Genomic DNA, 12,114 nt, shown 5'->3' on the forward strand with positions numbered 1-12,114 from the left:
TCTTCACATGCCCCGACTTATAATGGTTTTCACCTCTTTCGATGCTGTTATCCTCGCCTTGGAAAAAAGCGATGGATCCGAGAGATTGCAATGTCCGTAGCAGAGTCGTGGTGACGTATATAATTCGCGTCGAGAGCAGCGAAGTTCACAAAGCGGCCTCACACAAAACATTATCAAACTTCTTCGCAATTTTTTTTTGTTTTCTTTGCAGGAAAATTTTTAATTTAAATCCACAAACAACATATGTGTAATCGAGGGCATATAAAGAGAAAATAATTACTTTCTCTCCATTGAAACCCATTCATATTTTACGATCTCATAGGTCCCATGGGCTCTACCGGAAAGGGGCGGACTTACGAGCTCTATAGAGCTCGTAACTTTTCAAGCAAAGAAAACAAAAAAAAAAAAAATCGCGAATAAGTTTAGTAATGTTAGGTTTTGTGTGAGGCCGCTTTGTGAACTACAGCCCCTCGCTGCTCTCGACATGAATGAAATACGTCATCACCACTCTGGTACAGACATGGCGATCTCTCTGCTCTTTTTTCCAAGGGGAGGATAACAGCATCGAGAGAGGTGAAAACCATTTCGATGCACAAGTTTGGGCATGTGGAGAGTTTTAGTTTTGCCGATGGAGAGATAGTCGGTCTTGTCCACACCAGTCCAGGGAGCGTGACGTCACATACGAGAAGTGTAGTCTTTCTTATTGTGTTTTCTCTACAGCCTTTAACTGAACAATTGCACAATAAACGGTCAAACTGTTGGCATGAAAAAATATCATTTAAATCCACAAACAAAATATGTGTAATCCAGGGCATATAAAGACTGGGACCAGAAAATAATTACTTTCTCTCCATTGAAACCCATTCATATTTTACGATCTCATAGGTCCCGTGGGCTCTACCGGAAGGGGCGTGACTTCGCCACTCGATAGGGAGGTATGCCTTCGTGTCTATGGTCCTCTGGAAGGAGGACCCTATAGACACCTTTAAAATAAACCATAAGACATACCTATTTAGCTCAGGTATCCATTTAATAATTTATTTATTTTAGTATTGTTAAGCACCTTGTATTGCAGTTTTGCACCAAAGGCGCTATAGCAAGTTTAATTTTATATGAATAAGTGTCCGGGAGAGGGCGGTAGTGTCCAGGCTTTCAGTATGCATTGTGATCATAAGAAGAAGAAGAATTAACATCGTTGACGTCTTGCGTCAACACGCTTGGTCAAGTGTAGCTTAATGTAGTAAATGTTGAAGGTAAATTAAAGTGAAGTCCGGTTCACTAGACGTTACTGGACACACACCAAGCGGTGGTTGTAGAGGTCTAAAGGGCGAGGTATGAACCAGTGAGAAGGGGACAGCTGCTGGTTCCTCTAGGAGCACAATGTTTGGTCGAGGTTCGTTGTGTAAACTTTAGTTAGGTTGTCCTTCAAGGAGTGGATGTAGTGGTGAGGACGTGTTCAGTAGCAGTGTTTCTAGAAGTATGACTGGTAAGAAGCAGTAGAGGGGACATAATGGGCGCAGCGGGGAGTGAGCCCTGCATCTACGACAAGCTGTCGGAGAGCATCCACATCCTCCGGCAGTCCGGCTATCGCTACGGGATGTCCGAGGGGGAGATCGAGAAGTTCATCAAGCAGGTCTTGGAGACCAATGAGCCCAGGAGAGACCCTCACCAATTCCCGGTCCTGCGAGCCACCCTGAAGGTTTGCGTCATATTGTTGAAGAATGCTTGTTAGTCTGCTGATTGACACCGATGGACAAAGTGATGCTCTCTCTCTATATATAATATATACGTATATATAAGTATTTTAGAGATATATTAAAGTCTTCAGTGACAGCCACACCTGCTGAGTTGATTGAACTTGGTACTTATGGATCAGCCCTGTCTCTTTCGGCCTATGTCGTTTTTTAAGGGTTGTTTATAACCTAAGTTCTTGCCCGCTAAAACAACTGCTGAAATGTACTGCAGGAAGAAGCAGGCGGTAAACCTTCGTTACGACACTTCTACAGCCAGGAGGAAGCAGCCTGCACGTGCTTCTCAACCCTGTTTGACTGCTCTGTCCTCTCCAGTTCATTGTGGCGGTGGGGTTTCTTCTGCTGGTGGTGCTGGCCTTCACCTACCCTCAGAGCGACCCTCAGCTGGGGCTTGCTTCCCTGGGCTGCAGCAACTGGTCATCACCGCTCAGCCACGTCCGCTTGTTGTCTCTGCCCATTGCCAAGAAGTACAACCTCCAAGGTGTGCAGCTCTTCTGTAATCGACCCGTTGGATAGATGTTGTGATGTTTCATGTTATCAAGTTAAGTTTGAAAGGCATATGTGTATCTGTACTCCGATAAAGGGCAGCAAAAGACGGTTGAATGTCGTTCAAAACTATAAGCCTTTTCGAAAACGTTGTCAGACACAGTGTAAAAGTAGGCTTGTGGTTGCAACACGAACACACTTCAAGCAGGAGCCTGAAACTGTTCCTCTTCCATTGGAGGTTTCCATGAGTGGTGGAGTGCTGGGACACTGCGACAGAACCTGGTCAACTGCTCGGCCTGCTCGGAGATCTCCTCTGTGCTGGAGGTCCCAGAGACCCTAAAGGAGACGGTTGCATTACGAAGGGGCCCGCAGCTGGTCCTACTCAAGGTAAACAACCACACCCAGCATGTCGGCTTCAGGTCCATCTTGAGTCCACATTCCCCATTGATTGGGAAAGGTGTCTGGTGTTATTGATTTTAGTTATCAATTTGTTGTTAAGGTATGTAATGCTAGAAATTCTACAATAATTTAAGTCTGTCCAATGATTCCATTAAATTATTGGATGGCGTACTTGTCTGTCTTCATTTCTCCTCGACTACCTTCGCAAGCTCTGACAGTGACTGCTAGCGCATAACCTGAGTCGGCTAGGCAGAACTAATGCTAAACCTAGCAACTAGTTACATGTTTAGTGGCTTTGGAGGGAGGCCTGAAGGAGGGGTGGGGCTTTTGCTGTTGGATACTCTCAAAAACAAAATGACGAGCTGGATTCTCCAGATGGCCGAGCTTGACCTAATGTGTGAAGAACTTAACCCATTCACTCGGCTGCTTTTCAAACACTCCCACACACGCATTGGGGACATTGCAACCAGCCAACCCTCTTGTGGTCTCTCTCCCTGGCTGGGCTCCAGGGCGGGCTGTCCCTGAGCCTACAGCGGGGGCAGCTTGAGGAGCTGTACTCGGCCCACTCTGAGTCCATGTCCATCCTGCTGGAGGAGGACGGCGCCCACACCACCGAGGACGGCTTCCCCCAGGGCCCGGCCAACTTCACCCTGCTCTGGTCTCTCTTTCTCACTGGCTCTCCATCTTTATATAATGTTTACAACACTGCTCTGGTCTCTGTCTCTCCACCTTCCCATCATGCAACACAGCTCTCTGCCTGAGGACAGGCCATAATCTAACATGACAGTGATCAGAAAATCTTTCATGTTTCTAAAGTGGCAAATGTAAAATATAATAATAACCACCAATATTAATATTAATTCATAATATATGAATTCATTATTATTTTATATTAACCAAATCAAATATTTCTTAGATTTGTTGTTTAATCATTGCCATTATAAAGCATCTAGAAAACAAGTATGAATGAAATGTATTATTGTTAGTGCGCTGCTGGTCACCGTGCCTGCCTGTATGAGACTATCAGATCTTAGACCGCTCCCAGCTCCCTCCGAGCAATCAGGGCATCGCGCACCTGACAGGTGTCAGGGAGTCCCTGTTGCAATGCAACGGTGGAGAAATTAAGGGATGGAGGAATCGGGGAGGGGTTTTATGTTATTTTCACAATCTTTCTCTCTTCTCCCTCACAACGTTCGACTCGTATCTACAGCGTGTTAAGTTGGAGGAAGAATTAGTGTGTTTGTTTCGTGTTCTGATCACCAATGCCTGGCTTGTTTCTCCTGCGCACCCTGAAGGCGGTTCAGCTATGCCACCAGGGAGAAGGTTCTGCGCTGGCTGTTCCCCAAGGCAGAGCTCTGCCCTCTGCTGGACGGTGCGGGCACTACGCTGCAGCGCTGCCTGGTCAGCCACAGCCCCAACTCTCAGAGCACGGTGAGCTTTGGGGCCGCCATGTTGGAAGGGAAAAACCTGTGGTACAACCTAGCAAAAAAATATACTAAATATTAATCTATGAATAAATTAAGTCCTTAACCAGAAAGTAGAGACATTATACTGTAGTGGAGTCTATACCATAACTACAACATAAACGTCGATACTTGAACCTCGGGTTATATCATTGGAGGCTTCTCCAGTGAGGAGAGGGAGTAAAATCCTCCTTAACATTGTTGAGAATAAAAAAATTAGATTGCCCAGACTACTTTAATGAATTAATACCCTTAAATATGACTACTTTAATGCCTTTGTATATATAATGTTTGTTTCCCTGGGTAAAGGGACATTAGCACCCCCTATCGCCTATTGAAAATTACTTCAGGGAGGACCTCCCTCAGCCTCCATTGACTCCCATTCATTTCCCCGTAAGTGTTGGTGGCTGGTGAATAACATGGGTTTAACGGGAGAGAGGAGGAAAGTCCTCTTTGAGTGGGTGTGACTAGCTAAGGGATCTGGATCCCGCCTACGTCTATTCACGAATAGGCTGGAGTTAAGGGTGTACGGTATAGACCATACACCGGTGTAAAATTGCGCTACGGTATGGATATTGACGTTATATTGTGACCGGTAGACAGTGTTGTGTGTAACACGTTACAGAGTAAGTAACACGTTAATACAGTAACATAACTACTTTTTCATGAAAAAATAAAGTTACGTGCAACTACTGAAAAAATATGGTAATGAAACTTAGTTCCTTGTTCAATTCGGCGCAACGTTACTTTTCCCAGGGACAGATTTGACAGCGATACTGCCTTCTCAGGCAGTATGCTATTGCGCAAGCATGCAGGCGCACAGCAAGCGCTCCTGCGTGCATGCGAATTAGTCCCTTCACAAGCTCTCATTCCACACCGTACGAGACAGTGGGTGAAGCTGTCTCTGCAATCAGGCATTGCTTCCGCAGGCATTTTGAAAGCCAGTCCTCACGACCAAAAAAGCCAGCAGTGGAATGAGATAACAAACGCTGTCACTGTTTACCTGTGTAAGGACATGGTTCCTTTTCAAAATGTCGATAGAAAGGGCTTTAAAGAGATGGTCAAAACACTTGATCCCAGGTACGCGTTACCTGCTCAGCCAAATTGAGATGCCAAAACTATACGGCAAGGTCCGCGAGCAAGTGGAGAAAGAAATCCATACTATTTATCATTAGTGTTTCTCAGAGAGTAACTTGAGAAAAGATTTTGCATTTTTTTTCATGCAGTTCTACTGCCTAACCAGTATTTTACCCCTTCAGAAGCATTTGTATTGAAATTAGAAGATAAAATTAACATACCGTGACATATTACCGTTACCGTCTAGGCCTCAAATCATACCGTGATATACATTTTAGTCCATACAGTACTAACCCTAGCTGGAGCCCTGGCTGCGCTATGAACCAATAAGCAGGAGCCCTGGCTGTGGAGCAGCCCGGAGGGAGGGGTTATCCCCTCAAGTCTAGGCTACGAGAACCAACGAACCCGCCCAGTCGTATGCCTCGTTTCCACCGAGCGGTGCCCTACTGTTCGTTGCGGTACAGTGCGGCTCTGTTCGCTTACTTTGGCGTTTTGGTAGCTCGCGGCCGGGCTGTGGAGCCCGCGGCCGTTTGTTATCTCGTTCCACTGCTGGCTTGTTTGGTCGTGAGGACTGGCTTTGGATAATACCTGCGGAAGAGATGCAGAGACAGTTTCACGCTACCAGCGTCTGTCTCGTACGGTGTGGAATGAGAGCTTGTGAAGGGACTATTGCACAAGCAGGCAGGCGCGCAGCAAGCGCGCCTGCCTGCTTGTGTAATAGTCCCTTCCAGAGCTCTCATTCCACTCCATGCTCACGCCATAGCATACTGCCTGAGAAGGCAGTCTCGCTGTCAAATCTGTCCCTGGGAAAAGTAACGTTGCGGCGAATGAAAAAGGAACTACGTTTCGTTAAAATATTTTACTGAACCAACATTCTGAAACATCCATTAACATCCACATTTGCCTCAAACAATGTTAGGCTTACAGCCCATGTAAATAGTTGTGAAATAATGTTCTTGTTGTTCTTTTAATTGTTTGTTACTCTGACCATTCTGTTTGATATTGTGGAAACGATGTTAGTGAATGATTCAGAGCATGATGCAATTTAAATGGCATCACTTTTGGCATCATGGTCTTCAGCTACAAACAATTGTAGCTGAAAATAAACATAGCCAAATTACAAGCAATCGCTTCAGTCATTAAGGGCAAAAATAGGCCCAATGATATTGGCTTTCAATCCTTTCCTTCTGCCCTTGTAGTCAAAGACATGCTGCCCACCAGCTTTCAAAGTACAATGCTGCCACTGGTGGATTTGTATCAATTCACATAATTATCCCTCCCTGCTATTCTGTAGTTCACCAAAACACCCTGAAACAACTTGAGTCTCACATAGTTATGCCACAGTACGCCACTAACAGTGCAAGCAGGCCAATGGCAACCAAGCGCGCAGTCCTTCCTCCCTCACTTTAAAAAACACCAGTCGCCACTGGGTTATATATAAAATATAACCTGCGACCCAGATAAGCGGTTTGAAAATCAGGAGAGGAACATCAATATCAGGTAAAACCGAGTTTTGGTCGCTCAAAGGGTAAATGATAGCTCTGTGAGTAGCAGCGGGCCTAAGTGGGTCTCTAGCTTACCATCGGAGCCCATGTAGACTACCTAGCTTAGCTGCACCATTCCAGCATGTGACTCAGAGCGCTGAAAAATACCTGGAGTATAGGAAGAAGGTGTTTCTGTTAAGGAGCCATGTCTAATTAGATCCCCTCATCCCCTCGCCCCTGAACCATGTGGTCCTCTGTGTTTAGGGGGTCGGGGTGCTGGGTTGGCTGGTGGTGGGAGAGGGGCTGCCATCTCTACACGTGCTCCCAGTTCATCGCTGCAGGAAACACTGCGGCTCATTCCACATCTGGCTCCAGCCTGGGAACATCGGTCAGTCCTCCGACCCCTGGGACCTCTCTCTCTCTCTCCTGGTTCCCCATGTCAAGGCTAGGTTTATTTCCTGCTATGTTTTGGTTATTGCCAAGCTATACTTCAACAGCAACGATACACTAAATGTTAACCTCAGAGACAACGCCATATCTGATACCAAGCAATATTCATTTGAGTTAATTAGTCCTAGTTTGCACAGAAAGCCTCTCTGAAGTGTCTCTTGTCTCCCCTTCCTCCGTCTAGTGTATGCTGATCCACGCTACTGGCAGATGGAGCTCTTTCCAGGGAGCGGACAGAACATAGTCTGTGATGGTTCTGCTTTCTAAGGTGTGCGTCAGGGGGCCGTCTCCCGGGCTTTCATACTGAAGCTCTCTCACCGACCCCTATTCAATCTGTGATGTTATCTTCAGACCTTTGTTCATCATAAGTACTTCACTTCACTGTTCCCAAAAGTAACGTTCAAAATATATTTTGAACATGTGATTGTATATAATTGTAAATAATAATTTTAATTCATGACATTAACCGAGCACAGAAATTAGATATGTGCTTTGATGTTTAAACAAAGCTCTGAATGGTTTGTGGGGCGAGCATACAGTGAGATGCGGTCATTAAACCCAAACTCAGAGCAGGTCCTAGTAAGGGTAGGTGTGCCTTGAAGAGGGAAGGACTGTCCGTGGTTAATGGCACACGCCATATAGCCCAGGATGAGGTCTCAACCTGTGAGGTTAGGGTTACTTTTAGGCGCTTTCAACTGTAAAATACACACAGATAGTTAATTATTTCTGAAGCGTGCTAGATTTGATCCCATACCAAACTAACCTTTTCTCCTGACCAGATGTAACAAACGCAGGTCTGTGGTACAGGAAACCCCCCGATTTAAGGCTTATTTTATTTTGGCGGTCACGACAGGGAAGTTCATGGATATCCAGGGCAATATGAGCTGCTGGCGCCCTGCTGCAGTTGAACACTGGTCAGTGGCGCATGGGACACTTTTAATTGGTATCAGAGACAAGAACGGGATACTTAAGCTGTCACCTCCACACATAACATACATGGGTTTACTACAAAGGATCCTCTGTAAGGCAAGTGAACAAGGAGAATGGTTTTATCATGGGTCCCCTTTTTGCTTTTGTACATGGTTGTGCCACCCTAGTGCTCTGTCCTTCCTGTTCCTCAGCACACACTTGGCCGTCTCCAGACGCCTCGGGACAGCCCACCTAGCTTGGGGGAGGGGGGGTTTGGGTTCCTACCAGCTCTGATATTGAGATGAAAACTGCCTTCAAAACAATAAATGGCCTTTACAACCTGATCCGCACATTGTAACACATTACAACACATGTCGACATACCAGGATCTGATCCTAGCACTACTGGCTAACAAACTGGGTGTATGGGTGTGAGTGTGTGTATATGAAGGCAGTTGGTTCCTTAAATCTGTTTCTTGAAAAAAATATTGCTTTGGTGTGTAAGATGAGTAAATTGTCAATTAAGTTGATTAAAATTTTGAGTAGCCAATCTGTCAGCATTAATGTCAATATAATCAAAATAAATAAGAACAAAATTATAACTAAAAGCAAATGTGTTGATTTTCTTTCCCATTGGATGAATTTATTGTGTGGAGGATGAGTATTGAGTAAAACCCCACCCAATATATGAGTAGGGGACGTAGGAGTTCTGACTTCTGCTCGACGGGTCTAACTAAGTCCTGTAAAGTGTTGCACTGACAGATCAAATCTATTTGTGTGGCTCAGCTGTCATTGAACTGCCATGTTTGTCATAAATTATCATCACTTTTGTGTTTTTTGAGCACACCCGGCTGAGGGGTATTCCATCAAAGTCGTTAACGAACGCGGCGCTTAGTTGATTAAGCCCGGTTAGAACTAACACCAACTTCCACTTGAGGCTAAAGCCGTTCCATCAACGCAGTTCAGCCACGCCTTGATCAGGTTAGTTGAAGACAGGCTTACGTTATCGTGGATTACGCGCGCTCACGGTATATATAACCAGCCCAGAACCATGATAGTCGAATCATGGATCAAATGTCGGAAAAGGACAGAGCGGGATCTTTTCCAGCGGCAAACTGAAGTTGGAGGTATATGAGGAGTACAAGCATATAATAACTCAAAAGGGAACACCGTAACCATTAATAAATTCAGGGAGGCTATCTGGCAAAAAGTCGACTATCTGTTGAATGCATAAGTAGTATTAAGCGTAGCATATTTTAATTAAATATCGTACATATTGAGCGTGCGTAATAAATATCTCGTGAGCGCGCATAATCCAGGTTTACTGCTCAAGTAGGCCTGACAGTTAGCCTGCTACCGACCAGTTAGTTAGGTCGGATGAGTTGCCATGGTTACTTAGCGGAGATTCCCATAAATCAGGTTAATGGAACGCAACTCTAGCTGAAAATAACGAGGCTAAGCGAAATAAGCCCGGATTTGCCTTTAGCTCGGTTGATGGTATACGTTAAACCGTATACCATATATGTTAAACCGTGTATGTTTTCAACACGAGGTGGCATCTCATCTCAAAGTGATGCAGTATTAAAATTGCCATTCTCAATCTGTTCTTTAACCAACAGAGGGCGATAGCTTGCTTTTTTTATGTCGGGTTCAAAACGTTGTCACCACACTGCTCTCTTTAAGACTTGTAACTGCATTGTTAGGGTGACATATCACACGCCAAGGCCTGCAACCCCCCAGTGGAGGGCAGAGAGAGACGGCTCTGAAGCATGAGGCTACTGCTGGTTCTTGGCTCCTTGTTGGTTCAGTGGCCCCTCAGGAACCCAATCGACAGGGCATTTCTTGGCTTTGCTTGTTAATGTTGAGTAAAACAAATGTTTATTCAAGAGAGGAAGCTACACACTGGGTTATTTTGCAGGCTTTGTTGGTGTTTTCCGTGTCTTTAAAGAGTCAACAACAGCCAGACAGAACTGTTCCTGGTCTTGGCTGTGCGACCAGAACATCCAACACGGCTCCATCCATCCCCAGCTGAGTGGTGATCCGGTTCAGTTCCCCCTTCTGTCCCATTGAATGAACTGGCAACTGATGAAACGTATGCCAATTGGTTCTATAGCTGGCAATTAAAGAGCCTAACACTTTGGCCTTCAACCAGCCTGTCCTGCTAATCACCACCACAACATGAGGACCAGATCATATCCCACAATCTTCAGATGACAAACTAGAAAAAGGTATAGACTACTACAGAGCTATTATTTGATTGTCATTTATTAGTTGGCAACATGTTCTTTGGGAACATGGTTGACTGTCTCTGTATGAGCCGCTATACATTTGAGACTGCCTCTGTGGGCCTCTATAGATCTGAGACTGCCTCTGTGGGCCTCTATAGATCTGAAACCATCTCTATAAAGCACTATAGATCTGAGACTGCCTCTATTAGCCTCTATAGATCTGAGACTGCATCTATAGATCTGAGACTGCCTCTATGAGCCTCTATAGATCTGAGACTGCCTCTATGAGACTCTATAGATCTGAGACTGCCTCTATGAGGCTCTATAGATCTGAGACTGTCTCTATGAGCCTCTATAGATCTGAGACTGCCTCTATGAGCCTCTATAGATCTGAGACTGCCTCTGTGGGCCTCTATAGATCTAAGACCATCTCTATAAAGCACTATAGATCTGAGACTGCCTCTATTAGCCTCTATAGATCTGAGACTGCCTCTACGAGCCAGTATAGATCTGAGACTGCCTCTATGAGCCTCTATAGATCTGGCACTGCCTTCGGTTCCGAATAAGGGCATCTTTTCCCTGATTGGTTTCGGGACTTCATCAGGCATTTCCATCACAGATGCTTCTCAATGGCAGAGAAACCATGGGAAGGCGGGATCTAGGGTTTAGTTTAAAAACATGCTCCTCTCTGCTCTTCAGGACTCTCCTATCTCTTTTGAATAGCTGTTAAATCTCTTTTTTTGAGGGCTGTGTCAGGTGCGGAAAATATACAGCAGTTCAGAATTATTTATGTATGCTATTGGAAATTATTAACAATGTGCCTCAAGAATGTCACTTCTTCTCTCACATTTCAAACAAAAAAGTTGCATAAAAATTCCTCCCAAACAGCACATAATTCCCATAGCCAAAATGATTAGCAAGTCCCTTTATAAGAAGATTATAAAAAACCTCAACCCACCTTAATCATAATCGAAAATTCGTGCTGATCTTGATATGCTAAATAATTGACTTATAACAACAGGATATTAAAGTTACAAAGTAACTTCAAACATGAATAGGCAGGCCTATGTAATATTTAATATTAAATCAATAATAAATCTGATGCTACAAAGACCAATAAACAACCGTGCACTGCCCCGCTGCCCAGCCTTCCCCCCGCCCAGGGTTGTCAAGGCAACCATAAGGACCCCTTATTGTCCTTTGATTTTGTAGGGAGGCCCGCCAAGGGTTTGTTTTGGTCGCACGGGCTGAAGCCCTTATAATGGAGTTCAGTTTATAGTTCCACTTTCTGTGCACCAAGAATACTTTCCAACAGGCCAAGTGCAGGCTCACGGGAGCAGGAAGAGGTGTGTGGGCCTCAGTAGTATTGCTCCATGTTGATCCCGCCTGTCAGGGAACCATTCCCACACCAGACAGCCCGCTTCTTCCATGGCTCTACAGGGATGGTTTCTTAGCAACGCTCTTGGGTGGACAGCTATTGATATGCAAAGAGAGGGCTGAGGGAGGGGAGATGTGAACAATGCAAACCTTATTGCAGTCTGGCTTTCCCTTTCTTTGGCTAGGAAAAGGCTAATCTAAGTAGGAGGACAACTATTTCTACTCACAGAGCCACTGTCCAACTCATAGGGCAGGAACTATCATCATACCGCCCTACTGGTCCGTATGTATGTATGGTTGAATCTTCCCTTTCTGCCCCTATCTAGAAGCTATGTCTGTGGAATTATAAAGTGACTGGCAATCTCTCATAGATGAATGTATGTGATAGAATGTATGTGATTTTTATTTAAAGAAGGCTATAATATTAATCATTTAAAGTATCCATAATGTGTGGAAGAGTTGATATTTAAGGTTGCAAGTTTATTAATATTTCA

The 12,114-nt window shown here is 44.8% G+C and overlaps 1 protein-coding gene across 1 annotated transcript; it reads left to right on the plus strand.

The window, feature by feature from the left end:
* Positions 1-1,186: 1,186 nt before the first annotated feature.
* Positions 1,187-8,598, plus strand: cUnh6orf89 (chromosome Un C6orf89 homolog). Its single transcript, XM_079747423.1, has 7 exons — positions 1,187-1,699; positions 2,067-2,232; positions 2,476-2,624; positions 3,146-3,294; positions 3,932-4,067; positions 6,925-7,048; positions 7,292-8,598. Exons 1-7 carry the CDS (start codon positions 1,511-1,513, stop codon positions 7,372-7,374), a joined length of 996 nt encoding a protein of 331 aa, XP_079603549.1. The 5' UTR covers positions 1,187-1,510; the 3' UTR covers positions 7,375-8,598.
* The last annotated feature ends 3,516 nt before the right edge of the window (positions 8,599-12,114 follow it).

The sequence above is a fragment of the Pollachius pollachius genome (genome assembly GCF_949987615.1).
Source record: "Pollachius pollachius genome assembly, chromosome: 12".
Classification (NCBI taxonomy): domain Eukaryota; kingdom Metazoa; phylum Chordata; class Actinopteri; order Gadiformes; family Gadidae; genus Pollachius; species Pollachius pollachius.

What these genes read in the sequence shown, in the direction of transcription:
- cUnh6orf89 (XM_079747423.1), top strand. Translation starts at nt 1,511, where the DNA reads ATGGGCGCAGCGGGGAGTGAGCCCTGCATCTACGACAAGCTGTCGGAG. An exon ending in CGCAGCTGGTCCTACTCAAG is followed by an intron (nt 2,625 to 3,145) that starts GTAAACAACCAC and finishes GCTGGGCTCCAG; the next exon opens with GGCGGGCTGTCCCTGAGCCT. An exon ending in GCCAACTTCACCCTGCTCTG is followed by an intron (nt 3,295 to 3,931) that starts GTCTCTCTTTCT and finishes CGCACCCTGAAG; the next exon opens with GCGGTTCAGCTATGCCACCA.